Source organism: Camelus ferus, chromosome 6 (genome assembly GCF_009834535.1).
Source record: "Camelus ferus isolate YT-003-E chromosome 6, BCGSAC_Cfer_1.0, whole genome shotgun sequence".
In the NCBI taxonomy this organism is placed as follows: Eukaryota; Metazoa; Chordata; class Mammalia; order Artiodactyla; family Camelidae; genus Camelus; species Camelus ferus.
In genome coordinates, this window is record NC_045701.1 from 57,861,954 (window position 1) to 57,877,982 (window position 16,029).

At 37.2% G+C, this 16,029-nt stretch overlaps 1 protein-coding gene across 5 annotated transcripts in view; it reads left to right on the top strand.

Annotated features, from left to right (window-relative positions):
* Positions 1 to 7,831, top strand: part of KIAA0586 (KIAA0586 ortholog) — a 94,053-nt gene extending 86,222 nt beyond the window's left edge. For all 5 annotated transcript variants that reach the window (XM_032482110.1, XM_014560143.2, XM_032482112.1 and 2 more), the window contains one exon: positions 7,490 to 7,831. In XM_032482110.1, coding sequence (XP_032338001.1) covers positions 7,490 to 7,641 — 152 coding nt within the window. In that variant the 3' untranslated portion in view covers positions 7,642 to 7,831. The remainder of the gene's footprint in view (positions 1 to 7,489) is intronic.
* The last annotated feature ends 8,198 nt before the right edge of the window (positions 7,832 to 16,029 follow it).

Sequence of the window (16,029 nt, forward strand, 5' to 3'; positions counted from 1 at the left end):
TTACTGACTGACTGTATTTCAGAGCATAGGTTAACAGCACTCTGTTAACAGGACCATACGCCTTAGATACCCAGGGTGTCTTGTTGACTTCAGAAAGTTTCTCTCTTCAGCTATTTAATTTTTCTTGGCTTCATAATTCTCTAGCCATTAAAAAGTTTGTCCCCCAGCCTATTTCGTTTTAATGTTAAGCATGACTTTGGTTTAAGAGTATAGTGCTCCTCTGTGCCCCTTGACAACTTGATTGGTTTTTGCAGATAGGTTGTGTTGGGCAGTATGCCCCAGGCTGGCCTAGGGAAAAAGGAGATCCTAAACATTTTTGTAATAATTAAGTGGTTACCTAAGAGAATCTGTGACAACCTTCAACCTTGGAAGAAATGGGCCATGAGTTTCTTTTATTGAATACAAGTTGCAAATTCTCTCAGTAACCTTGACTTCCCCCTTTGCCTAATCTCTGATGCATAAAGATGATAATCTGTTAGGTAAAGTATTATTCTGTTGAGTCATTAAAGTTCAGCTGTTTAACTTCCTTCTTTATATTAAGGCCACTAGTTGAGGCTTCTGTGTACCTGGTTTTATGAGAGTGACTGTGGGAGTACATTTGGTTCGTGTGTGTGTGTGTGTGTGTGTGTGTGTGTGTGTGTGTGTTTTAAGTGGGAATGAATCATGATTATGCCTATGCTTAACTGATTTTCTCAAGAAAACAGTTTTTTTAACTGTAGCTTCACCAGGTAATACGGATTGGACACAAACTGAGCCCAATCTGTACCTCGCATCTGCATTCACAGTTAAGATTTTTACTTTAAAAGTTAAAATTTTTTTTCAATGTTTTTTCTCTCATAATAATACAGTAGAGATAGTAATTCCAAATCTTTATTCTTTTAAAATATCTACAAACACCCCAGGTATAGAACTCCCTTCATGCACTATACTCAACTCTCCAAAAGTTAGAGGGAAAAAAAAATCCATCATTTCCTTTTGGAAAGTTTATAAAATGTTGAATTAAAAGGCTGCAGGTGTGGTATTCAGAGCACTGAGGCTAGTACTTGAGATAATTCCATCTGGGGGAGGTTATTTGTTGGGACAGGACACTGTTTAAACTTTGAAGTCAGTTTTAAACAAAGTGAAGCAGCTGGAACCTGGCATAAGAAGAAACAAATCTTTCACATTAACTATTGCTTTTTGGAGAAAAAAAAGGTTTGGAGTTGTTTTTACAGGTGCCGATACATTTATTCTTCCTATAGGAACTGCTGTATTTTTATCTTAAATTATAAATTTTAAAATAAACATTTGTCAACTGGCTTAAAAAACAGAAGCAATAGTAAACTTAAAAAATGTATTAAGATTTATATGTCTAAAACGTATTTTGGGATGAGACTCTAGTAACATTTTAAATCACTTTTAGACATGAAAGTAAGGAAAGAAATGTTTATTAGTAGTGACTAATTCTGTAAAGCAGAGCCAAATAAAATTTTGCATACTATATACTCAACATCAAATGACCAGGCACCTTCTTCATCAAGACTTGTGATATTTGTTCTCAAACACTGAAGCTATGATGTTGCAAAATCTGCAGGGCTGGGTTAAGTATGTGAGGGGAACTGAATACAGCAGGATAGTTTAGCAGCTGCTTAAACAAGGAGTTAAAGCAAGAGTAGATGAGCCCAGGGTAGACGGGGAAAATGCTTCAAGAACTCAATAAAACACAGCTGAAACACTGTAACATTTTCATAGACAGCTGGGAAGCAACTGGGTCACAGGAACTCAGGGCTGATTTTAAAGACAGTATCTGGTCAGTGTGAATCTAAGCAAGCTGTTAGCCGTGAGGAACCACAGACTCTCTAGGTGGAAACAAATTAATTTGGTTCAGGAATCATTTCAGTGCCTACCTAGCATTATGCTACAACTTTGTAGAATGCAAGGGTAAGCAAAACAAAGTTGCTGTCCTCATGGGGTGCATTTTACAGGAGCCACAGACCCACAGGCAAATAACAGTAATTACAAGACGATAAGGTGACAGGTACTTAGCGTGTACGTACTACACTAGTTACTCAGAAGACAGTCACAGTCTCTGCTCTTCAGGAATATGTCGTCCAATGGAAGTGACAGACACATAACAAATATTTATTACAGTGCAGTTTGGTAAGTGCTGCAGTAGAGTTGCCTTCAGAGAATAAGGCATCCACTGCTAACAGGAGAGGAACTCTCGTATTTCACCACTACTGCCAGAAAAACAGAGTAATTCGCTTGCACGTGGTTCTTAAATATTTGGGGGCCATAGACCCATTTAAGACTAATAGCTATGACTGCCTGCCTCCCTTCCACACTGTACTGACATGAAAATAATTTCAAGGTATTCATAGATCCCTGGTCACCCACCCATGGACTCTGGGTTGAGATCCTTCATGTACTCAGATTAAAGATTGCTACACTTGTTTCCTTTTTAATTTTATTTTTAAATGTACAGTTTATAAGAAACCAATCTTAATCTGCATGTAGGAAACCCTGAATCAATTTAAAGTCCTCTTACCATCTGTTCATTCCCTTAGAAGAAAACCATAAATTTATTTATGTGGCTTGTGCCATGTGCAGTTACTTAATTTGAAGGACAAGTTTGAGGCGCTACCTTCTTCTGTGAAGTTACTGAGGAAACTTTTTTTTCTTCTTTTCTCTGCTGGTCTCATGTTGTTTTAGGAAAGAATCCTTTGTTTGGATTCCTCTCAGTTTGCAAATAACAGATATAATAATGGGTTACCAAGCGTTTGAAGATTAGAGTCAGAATCTAAAACCTGCTGATGAAATGGATTATCTAAACCTAAAAAGCTTTTAGAAAGTTATGTGTATGTATTTTTTAAAATATACGTATGATATACAGGCAAATTCTTAAATGGACATTAAAAATCCTGTATTATTACTTGTGTTACTTAGAATGAATTAGTTTTAGGTTTTTTGTTCCTTAGTTTTATAATCAAAGAATAGAAAACATAAAATTTCTTGAATTTTAAATATGTTTAAAGCAAAAAAAAAATGAATTTCAAGTGTCAAAAAATACTAAAAAATAGTCTTAGGAAGCTTCAAATACATGGTCTCGCTCAACGGCATCTCCAGCTTAAATGCATGCCAGGTTGAATGACGTACTGCAAACCCATGGAATCAAGGAATAGTCTCCCTTTTTTAAAAACAAACTTGAAAACAGCTGTTGAAACAATTACATCATAGAGTAATGACATGACTGTGGAAATTAAAAAAGTCAAACTTTGAAAGCATCAAACTACGTTTACTATAGGTAGAAAATTGATGTTTGCTTTAATGATGGTTTATTACAATATGATGTCTTTTCTTTAAAAAACGTTAAGCTCTGTGAGGACCATAACGGGATATGAATGTTACTCTTTTTGCCTGTTAACAATAATCAAAGTGATGCTTTTTTTAAAAAGACTTTTTTCCAGTCTAAAAAGTTCTTTTAAAGTTCTAAAACTTGACTGTTTAGCTTGTGTAAATGAACGCTTCAAAAAAGCTTTCCAAAATGTACATTAACAGACACCTTTAGGTAAAGTGATATGTTTAATTGATATAACTCATTGATTAAAACACAATTACTAGAATTAAAAGTAGCTTAATTATTTGGAAGCCTTCTAGAGCCATGGGGTCTTTTTCTTAGTGCATTTCAGTGACACCTCCTTATCTCTCTGTAAGTTGACTACGTTTAGCAGCCCACTGTGAGGGTCATTGCCTCTTAGGATAGTTTCTTTCCAGTTCCGTAAAAGTAGGAGCTAGTCTGTTTTAAAGTGCTTTCAATGTGCCAGCACTGTACAAAACACTATATGCATTGTCCCATTTAATCCTCAGAAACCCTCTGAGGCAGGCATACTTATCTTTATTTTGTAGGTGAGGCAATGAAAGTTCAGAGGAGTTATGTAACTTCCCCAAAGTTCCTTATCCCTTATCCTCCCTCTTACCCCTTACCTATTTTTCTTTATAGTGTTTATCACCTCCTGATATATATATTTATTTCCTTACTTGTTTGTCATTTGCACTTTACACCCAACTGGAATGTAACATTAGTGAGATTAGAGCCTTTGTTTTTTTTCATTGCTGAACTCTCCAGAGTCTAGAACAGTGCCTGGCACACAGTAGGTGCTCGGCTGGTATTTGCTGAGTGAACAGATGGATGAGCCCAGCTCTGCCTGTTTTGGAATCCTTGCTTTTGTTCCTCCTCCTTCTCCTTTCACTCCTCCGCACACCAGCAGTCTGGATGGGACCTTCCCCAAGTGCCTGTGCAGTAGACCTCATTCTGACCCCAGACTTGACCTCTCAAAAGGGACTGGTGCTTGAAACTTCATCACTGCTCCTCTCCTTAGCTGCCCCTGCCATTACATACCACAACTGAAGTGGAATTTCTCTCAACCACCTTTAAAAGTAATAAATTTTTATGTGGGTAATTAAGGTATTTGGTATCACACAAAAAGCAGTGAGCTGTAGTCTCAGAATTTGATGAATTATATTAAGACTCTTTTTTGAAAACCACCTCTTAACCTTGTGTGATGCTTCACTGTTGGTTCTCTTACTAATTATCTGTCTAACATTTCCCTTTTGTGTGTTCCTCTATTTTCTCTTCACCTTTCTTTGTCCTTCCCTTTATTTTTGTCATCATTTCTTAAGTCTGTTTTCTCTCCCTAGGTGATCGCTATATTCACTGCTATAATAATTATATCTTTGTAGATGACTGGTGATTCTGCATCTCCAAAACTGCCTTACACTCTTTGATATATTTGACTCCATTTGCCTACTGGAAAAGTCCATTCACACATCTCGCAGGCCTTCAAATTCATCAAGTATCTAAGTGATCCCAGTATCTCCCCATCCCTCTGTACTAACATAGCCTCCAGCTTGTTTGTGTTCTCGTTACTGACTACTCAGTCAATTAAACCTGTCATTCTGGAACCTTATTCAATTCTTTGTAAATACTGACTTTGCCTCCAGAATACGTTGAATCTGTTTCCCCTACCATGGACCATCACTTCTTGCACAGACACTTTCCATAGATCCCTCTCCTCTCCTCATTTTCCACACCGCTATTAGCATTGTCTTTTCTAAAATACTTTTGTCTTAGTTCAGAATCTTGTTACTCATCATTGTTCACAGAACTTGACCTTGACCTACCTTTAGGGCCTTCTCTCTCTTTATTCCTCTTAGCCAATCAGTACTCTGATATCAGAATACTCAGAGTTCCATTAACTTTATCTTGACTTTATTTTGTTCTCTTTCTCTTCATTGCCTTCCACATCTTTTTGTTTTCTTCCAACTTGGGGGGGGGGTGTGGGAAGTAATTAGGTTAATTTATGTATTTATTTTAATGGAGGTGCTGGGGATTGAACCCAGGACCTTGTGCATGTTAAGCACACACTGCCACTGAGCTATACCTTCCTTATCCTCTTCTGCATCTTTTAAGTCCTAGCTCAACTGCTACTTCCACCTAATTTAAACCAAATATTCCTCTACATGTTTGTCTCCACTACTAGGTGTTAAGCTTCTTGAAGATGAGGATGCTTTCTTTTTCACCTGTGTATTCCTGGCACCATCTTAGCTTCACACATACAGGAGGCTTGTAGAGATGTTTAGTTAATGAGCATATGCTTTTGGAAAACCCCACTCTAACATCTCTGTGCTTCCGTTACCTTGTCTATCTCCCAGAATTACTGTTAGGATGAGATAAGATGATGGGGGAAAGATTTTTGCAAATTTTTAATTGCTGTATAGATAAGTTAGTAACTATAAGAAATAGCATAACTTTGCAATAATTGAATTTAACATGTTTCCTTGAGACTTGGAAACTTCTTCAAGATCCCCCCAAAATAATTATAGCTCTTGTTACATCATTGAACAATTTAATCAGTAATTTTATGCACAGAGTAGATAAAGGTACATGTAAAGCTGTTTTGTGAAATTGGTTAACAGAAAAAAGAAGAATGTCTAGTATCAGTGTAGTTTTTGATAGATGTTTGAGTAACTCAAGGAATGGAATTTTTCTTAATCAGGGAAGATAACATTTAATTAATTTTATGGGTTAAAAATTAATTTTGCTCTCAAGCATTAGTTATATTCTGTGTTAGTTTTTACTTTATTGACGAGGTAAGCTTTGACCTTGGATACTTCTCTTGTACTCTGCATCACAGGTTTGTCAAATACCAGAATATTTAAATAATGCTTATGTTCTATAAGGATTTTTTAAAAGCAATTCTTACAGTTTCTTAATTTTAGTTTTTGTCATATCCTGATAGAGCTAAACTTCAAGAAGTCTTTTCCTATTTAAAAGATTTATTCTAATTAGATTGACTTAAGAACTTCTTTCTTCTTGAAGGATTATATTGTGGTACTACAGTTTATGATGTTGCTATTATGATGCCAAATCTTATTTCCCTTCCCTCTTTTATTAAAAAAAAAAGAAATTGATACAAATAACAAAAAGGAATGGTATATGAAAATAGTCCTTGTTAGATATCCTAATATGAAAGGCATTTGTCTTCTATAAGTAGTCTGACACCTTGGACAGCTGGGATTGAGTCATTGTTAAAATCTCCAGGACTGTCTACTTTTACTATGGTCTGTAATAAAAATTTAATGGAAAACCTCACTATATTGCTGTGGAAACTAATTTAAAAGTATAAAGGATTTTTAGGAAAACTACTGTGACTCTGAACTCAGGGAAGTCTTTAAGATGCTTATTATTCTTATGTGTATATGGTAAATCTATGAAACTTGAAGTGAGGATTTTTTGGTTTTAAACAATACGAAGTTGTCATTCTTTACATTCTTAAGTAATGTGCTTTTTAAACTTAGAGGATTGAGTTAGGAAATAGGTAGTTTTTAAAAAAAAACATATTAATGAAATGTTTGTCTCAAACTGTGTCTCCTACTAGGTCTTACCTGGCATTTATCGTCTGTACCACAACACTGGGCATTCATGTACTGTGTTAGTCCATCCAGGCTCCTGTAACAAAATACTACTGATTGGGTGGCTTATAAACAACAGAAATTTATTTCTCACAGTTCTGGAAGCTGGATGTCAAAGATCAAGGCACCTCTTGGTTCCTGTGTCCTCATGTGGTGGAAGGGGCTAGCAAGCTCTCTGGGATCTCTGACATAAAGGCACTAATCCTGTTCATGAGGGCTCCACCCTCATGACCTAAGCACTTCCCAAAGACCACGTCTCTCATGCTGTAACACTGAGCATTAGGATTTCAACATACGAATTTTGGAGAGACATAAACATTTGGATCATAACATACTTTTTAAATGTTGTCTCTAATTGTCCAGGGATGGTAATGGAAAGGAGGATATATTTTATCTTGAACAAGTTCTGAGCACCTTGAGAAAAGAAATAGCCTTACATACAATTCTTGTTTTCATCCCCTGTGTTATTTAGGAAGGTTTAAGACACATAGATACTCAGGATGGACTGTTTAGCTGAATGAGTTTCTCCTTTTTACAGGTGGTAAGGCAGTACCACTCTTCACCTCTCAGACTTCACCTGCCAAGATGTCCGTGATGCTGCCCTCGGTGAACCTGGAGGACGGCCCTCAGTCTCTGAGCGTCAGCACCATTCGGGGGGACACTGAGTCTTCAGGAGCAGATACCTTCTGAGTGGAAAGTGAGAGTTAGTCCAGCATTTGTGCCACTGATTCTGAGGTCGTTTCTCTCTGGTATAAAACCATCTCTCAAACTATTTTGGTCCTTGAACATAGTCAGAAAAACAATTTTTTATTTTTTATTAAAATGAAAAGTGCAATTTAGGTATTTAGGTAACATTTTAAAATAAAATAAATGGAAATCATTATGAGTCTGTGAGTTATTTCTTAGAATTTGAGGCAGCATGGAATAGTGGAAAGGGCATGACTTGATATCTAAGAATTTATTCTGCAGATATAATTATCTATACCTAGTTACGAAGTTAAGTTGCTCAGGGCTATTCATTCCAAATTTTGTATAAGCAAATAATTGGAAGCAATCTAATGCCTCTCAGTAAGGGACTGATTAAAAAGTGATGGTATAACGGAATACTAGGTGGCACAAAAAGGAATTTTAAAATGTTTTATGTTGATAAGAAACTATCTCTGAGATACATAGTTTTTTTTAAATTAAAGTATAATTGATTTACAATAATATGTTAGTTTCAGGTGTACAGCATGGTGATTCAGTATTTTGTAGATTATATTCCATTATAGGTTATTACAAGATACTGGGTATAGTTCCCTGTACTATACAGTAAATCCTTGTTGCTCATCTATTTTATGTGTGATGGTTTGTATCTGTTAATCCCATACCCTAATTTGTCCCTCCCCTCCCCCCTCTCTCCCCTTTGGTTACCACAGGTTTGTTTTCTGTGTCTGTGAGTCTGTTTCTGTTTTGTACATACATTAAAATTCTAGTGAGACCTATTGCCTGGGGAACTTAGGAAGAGTCCGGGGATTTTTCCTCACTGAAGATAGAAGCTGCTAGAACCTGTGGAAGCTCAGAAATGTGTCCACACATGTTTCTTCTTATGTCACAGCTTCTCAAGCATCTCTCAGATATTCAGTTACTGAAATGCTGTAGATTTCCCTCTAGAGCTTTTTTTTTTTTTTTTTCCTGCTGTGGCCTTTCCAACATGTCTGCTTGTAATAGTTCCCATTAAATAAGTAGAAGAAAAATACCGTTCTGTGGATGACAATTTATTTTGAGGTTCACTTACAAAGTCTCTGATAGTTGAAAGCTGTGAAAATGTTTCTAAGTGCTGCTTCATTTTTAACATTACCCTCCCCACCTTGATTTCTGGTTTTCAGGACTTTTTCTGCTTGGGAAACATGTTCTTAAAATTAACAAAAGCATTTTTTACGAGAAGGTGTTGGTAGTTTTTTCACCCGTACCATAGAAAACCTGCCTTTTCTAGTTTTAGGGTAGAAGTATGATCTTTGATGTACTCCTCTTCTTGTGTACTTGAGCTTTTCTTAAAAAAAAAAAAAATTTTGGTGTCTGTCCATTCTGTTTTATAGGATTATTTCTGGCCAAGCTTCCTCCTATATTCTTCAGCCAACCCACCTCAAATTTTTTTGGAATAAAACTATATATATAAAAGTAAATTACATGGCATTTTTGATGTTACGAGCTTTAAAAATTTCATTTTATATTTAATTTTATAATTTCCACTTTTAGAATGAACTATTTATAAGACATGCTACTAACAGGTGGGCTCTATCAAGATCAAGGCTGTTGCTATTGTTGGGCTTACAAGCCAGAGTAACAGGTATTTAAAATGTTCCTTTGGTTTAAATCCTAAAGTAAATTTGTTTTTTATGCAATTAATAGAATCTTGAGTAAATGTTTTTATTTTTAGGAGATGATTACATCGGTATGTTTATCACCTGCATATTTCTGGTGTCAATTTCTCTTTTTAAATGCTAAACATATATTTAAATCAGCTTTATAGCTTTTCTATTAAAAACTTAAAATTTTTCTGTAAAATAAATAAAGCAGCATTTCTGAGTTCCTGGTGGATTACTGTCCCCAACTCAAGAATAATTCTGCAGTGGAAACATTTTTTGAAACATCTTTTTAAAAATGGCCTGAAGCTATCATTTCCTTATAGATGAGTAATTGAACAGTAATGGAGAGTAGAATCCTGAGTATTTATTTCTGTGATGTTGCTAAGAAGAAACCCACTGAAATGTTATTTTCTACTATATGTCCATATGTGTATCTGTTTAACCAAAATTAACCACAAAGCCCACCACAGTGTGCTGTGGACACTTATGGGCCAGGCTGGGAAGCCATCTCTGCCTTTGGTCACCTGCCTCCCCTGGAGAATGAAGGTTGGCCAAGGAGTTCTGTGTCTTCCTAGTATTGAATTACCATTTGGTCCTCTAACATCAGTTGCACAGTAGTTTTTAAAACTCTCTTAAAGATGCATTGGATTTTGACCTGACCTAGCCTATGCCAGCAGAATGAATTCCAGGTCTCAGACCGTCAAACCGTTGAATAATCAGCCTGTGTCTGTATTCTTCAAAGATACTGTTTCTTGTACTGCGGTGTTTACCTAGAGACAATAGGAAGTATAGCTAGAAGGCAGATAGCCCTTGGTGAGGCTGATAAAGATTGTAAAGCTGTGTGCTGGGCCGTTAATCACTAAGATAGCAAGCAAATCAAAGCTCCTTTGCTGGGTCTTTATAATTTGAATGGTCTTGTTTATAATTTCAGCCACAGTAAGGGATAAGTTACTGATACATGTCTTAAATTCAGGCACCCCTAACCAAGGTACCCTCAAGCAAATCAATGGACTCCTCTAACTTCGCCTGGGAGATCACTTCTGTGAGACCTCTGAAGAGACCCAGATGGTGAAACTGAACAGGATTTAAAATCTTGAGGGATAAGGAGTCCCAGAAATAGTTCTTGGTTATGCATGGAGGTCACAGATAAAGAACAGGCTGGGTGCTGCACAACTGCTGTGATCTATATGTAGAGTTGAAAGTATATGTCTTTTTCACTGAGTTATTATGACAAACAGTGATAACTATTTCAGTCGACAATTTGTAGCCTGCTTTTCCTGAACAAAGACATTTTTTTTCTTTTCTATTTTAAACAAGGTGTTACCCTAGGAGTAAATATTAAGTGAGAAGATAGTTCTACCATAGGGATAGTTCAACGGGATTTCTTGGTAAGCTTGGTAAGTATTTTTATTTCCTTTGGTTGTGTTCCTTAATGGTTGCATAGGTTATGAAAGTACCATAGACACTCAGGATTATTTTTAAGGGTGATTGGGTTGATTTTTCTTTCTGGATAAAATATTGGTTGAGTGTAATTCTGTGTAATTATAACAACCAGCCTTAGTGTCTGAGTCAGGAAATAATTGTTGTATGTTCTGAAGTGCAGAGATGTTCAGATCATGTTCTTGATGGGCTGTTTGCTAGCGTTAAGCAGAGGTATTGCCATGATTTGAGTGACCCCTGGAGTTGGAAATGGGTAACAGGCCCAGCAAGACGTCAGGTTAGTAGATAAGGTCATGGTTTGACTTATACTTAGAAACAAGGTGAGGAAATGTGTTTTGTTTCAGAAAAGGACGGGGGCAATGAAGAAAAGTAGAGTCAGAAAACACAGAGAAGGAAAGCAATAGCCCGTAGTGATGCATCAACAGCCTCACAAGGAAGGCAGGCAGTTTGGGCATAACAGAAAGTTATGGTTTTCTTTCATTGTCTTGGGTGGAATTTATATTTCTGAAGTTGTCTGCTTGATCAGAAGGTCTCCAATAACCTGTTTATGCCTTGAAGCCATCTGCTTCCGGATGCTTCTTTGGTTAGCCTCACCCTGCAGTCACTTACAGGAGTGAAAGTCTGTTGGTCTGAGCTGGAAGTTCACTTTCATTATGATGTATTACACCCTGGGTGGACTGTTGTTGCTGTTGTTAAGAGGACCTGAAGTAGCTCCTTTCAGTAATGTTCTGAAGCATTTTCGTGTCTGTATCACTTAGCGTTTTCTGCAAAACCACCCCAAAACTAGGTGGCTTAAAACAACCATTTATTCATGACTTTGTGGATGAGCAGTTTGGCAGGGATCAGCTGGGTTAGCTGTGTTCTGCTCTGTTCCTCTTGGTGTGGTCTGACCTCACACGAGCATTTACAGTCAGTTGATAGTTGATGGCCTCCTTCACACACCTAGTGGTTGCTGGCCGTTAACAGGGCAGCAGAGGTAACTGGGCCACGTGTCTCATCATCTAGCAGGATAGCCCAAGCTGGTTCACATGATACTGGTTCAGGGTTCCTAAGAGCCGTGAGAGGGCGCACGCTCCATTGTGCCAGCAGTTTTCAAGCCTCTGCTTGTGGCATGTTAATGCCTTGTTGGCCAAAGCAAGTCACGTCCAAGCCCAGACTCAAAGAATAGAGAAATAGATCCATCTCCTTGGGGAATGACCTGCAGTCGCATGCAAAGGAGCATGTCTGTGGGATGGGAAGAATTTGTGGCCATTTTTGCAATTTAACACACACTTTCTTTGTATCAAATTGAAATGAAATTTGTATATTCCTATGACTTGTCAAAAAATGCCTTCCTTCCCAAACTACCAAGAGTTGGGGCTTTGTCTTATATATTTTTTTGAATTAAAGTATAATTGATTTACAATTTGTTTTAGTTTCTTGTGTAAAGTTATTCAGTTATATTCTATATACATATACTTTTTCATATTCTTTTCCATTATGGTTTATTATAGGATATTGAATATAGTTCCCTGTGCTATACAGTAGGACCTTATTGTTTATCTGTTTTATATATAGTAGTTTGTATCTGCTAATCTCAAACTTCTAATTTGTGCCCCCACCCCCTAACTCCTTTCCCCCTTGGCAACTATAGGTTTGTTTTCTATCTATGGGTCTGTTTTGTAAATAAGTTCATTTGTGTCATATTTTAGATTGCACATAGAAGTGACACGCTGATATCTTTTCTAGTGAACCTGGTCAGTGAGCTAGAAGTCATATAAAGGTGTGGAGGATGTCTCCTTTGGAAAAGTGGCTTGTGCATTTTGGGTGGCTAGTTTAACTTCTTACAATATTTAGCTAGATGCATGCACCAAAATATAGTGATTGACTGAGTTATTCCCAATCACATAGGACATCCTGTAATGATGTCCTGGGGGAAAAAAAAGTATGAGTGCTTAGGAGGTGATCATTTGGCCATTAACAGTAGTGACAAAACATTAGGCTAAGGCAGATTAAGGATTTTCCGTAGTTTAGAACTGGAGTCAGCAAATTTTCTCAGTAATGGGCCAGACCGTAAATTTTATATAGGCTTTGAAGGCCAAATATGATCTCTGTCACATATTCCATATTCTCCTGCTCCTTTTTAAAAAAAAACAAACTTTAAAAATATGTAAGAAATAATTTTTAGCTTGTGGGCTGAATAAAAACAGTCCGTGGGCCGGATTTGTCCCACAGGCTATAGTTTGCCAACCCCTGGCTTCAGCGTCTCGTTTATTCTTTCCACCTTTCCTGCGTGGAGAATACAGTTTTTGTGTTAGGGGAGAAACCCTGCAGAGTTCCTCTGTGACTGTTACAGTGAAATAAGTCCCATCCCATTCACTGGATGAGAAAGTAGGAATTCCCTGTGTTAGGAACACAAAGTCTAGCAAGTGTAATGTCTGTAACTTCTCATCAAGGAATGTGTTTTTTCCACCCTAAAAATTTACAGACTATTGATGGTATATATTTAGAGCCTAAAGACCTAGGTAGTTGTATAAAACCCATTAGTAAAGGTTCAAAGGGCCTTGGGAAGGAGTTTCCATATTTTGTCTTGCCCCCTCCGGGTTACCTGGGTTATGTTCGCATAAGGTGAGATATAATTCTACCGCTTCCTAGTCAAACTTTGAAAAAATTTCCATTATTTATCTACTGTGGAACTTAATTTGACTTGTTCCTGATGCAGAAAACCATGGGGAGATTTAGTTAGCATCCACTGGATGGATCGTCAGCAGATTGTCAGAACCAGTCTTTATGGAGAAAGTGTCCTTGTAATTGCCAGTGTTGTTTTTTAGAAGGTTGGATTGATTGTTGTGAGCCAGTGATAGCTAGTCTAAATTGAGCCAGTTTCCCTTCCAAGTTTGGCAGGGATAGATATCAATTTGGTGGAACTCATAGTTGGGATAATAAAAACTGCTTTTCAGCATGTGAGTTAGCAAGGGGTAATTTTCAATACTGAATAGTTTTTAGTGAATCACTAATATGTTTACCATTTTGATCAGGGTATCTTAAGAAGACAAAAATCCCCTTTGTTTCTATAGCACCCCAAAGTTATGAATAATCCCAAATTCGTATCTACTATCTATTTGGTGTTTACCGTTTCTTCATTTTCCAGAGTGCAACCCAGAGTGATTGGTCCATTCACTTGGGCAGACTGAACAGGACGCAGTGCAGCAGGTTCGGTAGCTGCATGTTCAGTGGTGACAGTGTATCCTGCTCAGGAAACGCCTCTATCATTTTTAAGATAAGAGTCATCTACAAATAGAATTAAATTGGGATTGAGTAAGATTTGACTTGGGCATTCTTGTGTGTGTAGATTTTGCTTTTTACTAATGTACATAATTTATACAGAAAAGCACTCTTCATGGAGAGCTCAATGAATTTTCACATGTGTATACATATCTAATAACTACCTCCCAGCTAGAAATAGAACATTTCCTAGCACCTCAGAAGGTTCCTTTGTGCCCCCTTCTCAGTTGAAACACACCCCTCCTCGTCCAGAGGTAACCACCATTCTGACTTCTTCCACCATCAGTTAGTTTTGCTTGTTCTTGAATTTCATGGAAGTGGAATCATACAGAGGATAGTCATTTCTTCTTGATCTCTTTTGTGCAGTAGAATGTGAGGTTCTTGCATACATTAATGCTTTATTTTTTATTGTCATGCAGCATTCCATTATATAAATATTCTGCAATGTATTCACTTTACTATTGATGGACATTTGAGTTGTTACAACTCTTAATTCTGAAAAAAGCTGCTGTGAATATTGTACATTTATTCTCCTGGATAGACGCACTAATTTCTCTTGCGTATTTTTCTGAGTAATAGGGTAGGCATATGTTTATATTTAGTAGGACCTTGGCATTCTTAATCCCCAAGGTATCACTACAACAGCCATGGGTATGTCTTCATCTAGAAGGGGAAGTGAGTAGTGGGATTAAAATATGAATGATAAGTTGTGGTATGTAAAGTGGACAGTGAAGAATGTCATACGCACTAGAACAGCTGACAGAGAAAAGCTGAGTGTTGCCTAGAAGTATCAGGGACTGCACAGCATGTGGGATGCAGAAGTAAGTGCTCATCAGCCTGGAGCAGAAGCTTTGATAATTCCTTGCTGCTGCCCACATATGCAGGCAGGGAGGGTATGTTGTGACTCCAGACCAGGAGACTTGTTCAGATAGGCAACAGGCTTCTGGTATTAACCTGTCTGCTGAATTAACACACCTCTTAGGCAGCCTTGTCTTTCCTGAAGAATTAGTAGGTTTCAGCACATACGAAGTGTAGAGTTGCTATGGGGAGCTTCTACCTTAGCATTCCATGGGAGGGGTTCTGGATTCATGTTTCAGTTTAGCTCTTATAAGGGCAATCCTGAAAATCCTTTCAGTTGTTTTTGAGTTTGGGGGCTTGAATATAATGGAATAGGTTTTATTTTGGAGGACAGAGAGCGTCTGCTTGTAGACAGATCATGACCAAAATTACGTAGTTGCAAATTTTATAGTTATTTTGTAACCATGTAGTTACAAGTTTTCAATTATGTAGACCAAAATTATATGGAGTTAGAACTTTTCTCTAGATACTTTATGTCCTTTTTCTGGCAAATTTATTAAGAGATATTTGAAATCTTCCTGTGAACAACTCAGATCGGAGGAATACAGCAATAAATTATTACTTGTTGTATTAGAGTGAATTCTCATGGGAAAATGGAACCAGTAAGATAATTTACTTAGACACTGAGAAAAATATGAGGGTGATTCCATAAGTCTCCATGATTTTTGCACATGACACAAGCAAACACCAGTTCTCCTTAACTACTAGTTACTAAGGAAGGTTGCACGTATATCCACTGCCATAAAGTATTTACTTGTGGAGGAAATAGAGGACAAGATAGTATTTGAGTAGGAATATAATGAGTCTAAGAATTATAATTCTATTGATTTCTCTGAGGTCTTAAATTAGTAGCATTTCCCATTAGGTTTATTAATTAGCAATATGAGCATTGCAAGGGCTGGTACAAGTACAACTAGTCTTTTTTTTTTTTTTTTTAAGGCATTGAATATGAGATCCTTCAGGTTTGAGTAAGTCTTGGGTAATTTAGGCAGGAGTTTATAAGGATAAATTTGAACCTTAATAGGGTCATCATTAATAAGCAGAGCCCCTTAGCCTTTGGATATGGTTCTTTTTCCTAAGCTGTGGCCCATCTAGGATTTCAGCAGAATGTTCAGATTGCTTACCAGGCCCCTCGCAATTGGAGGGACTCTGTCTTTCCAGTATCAGG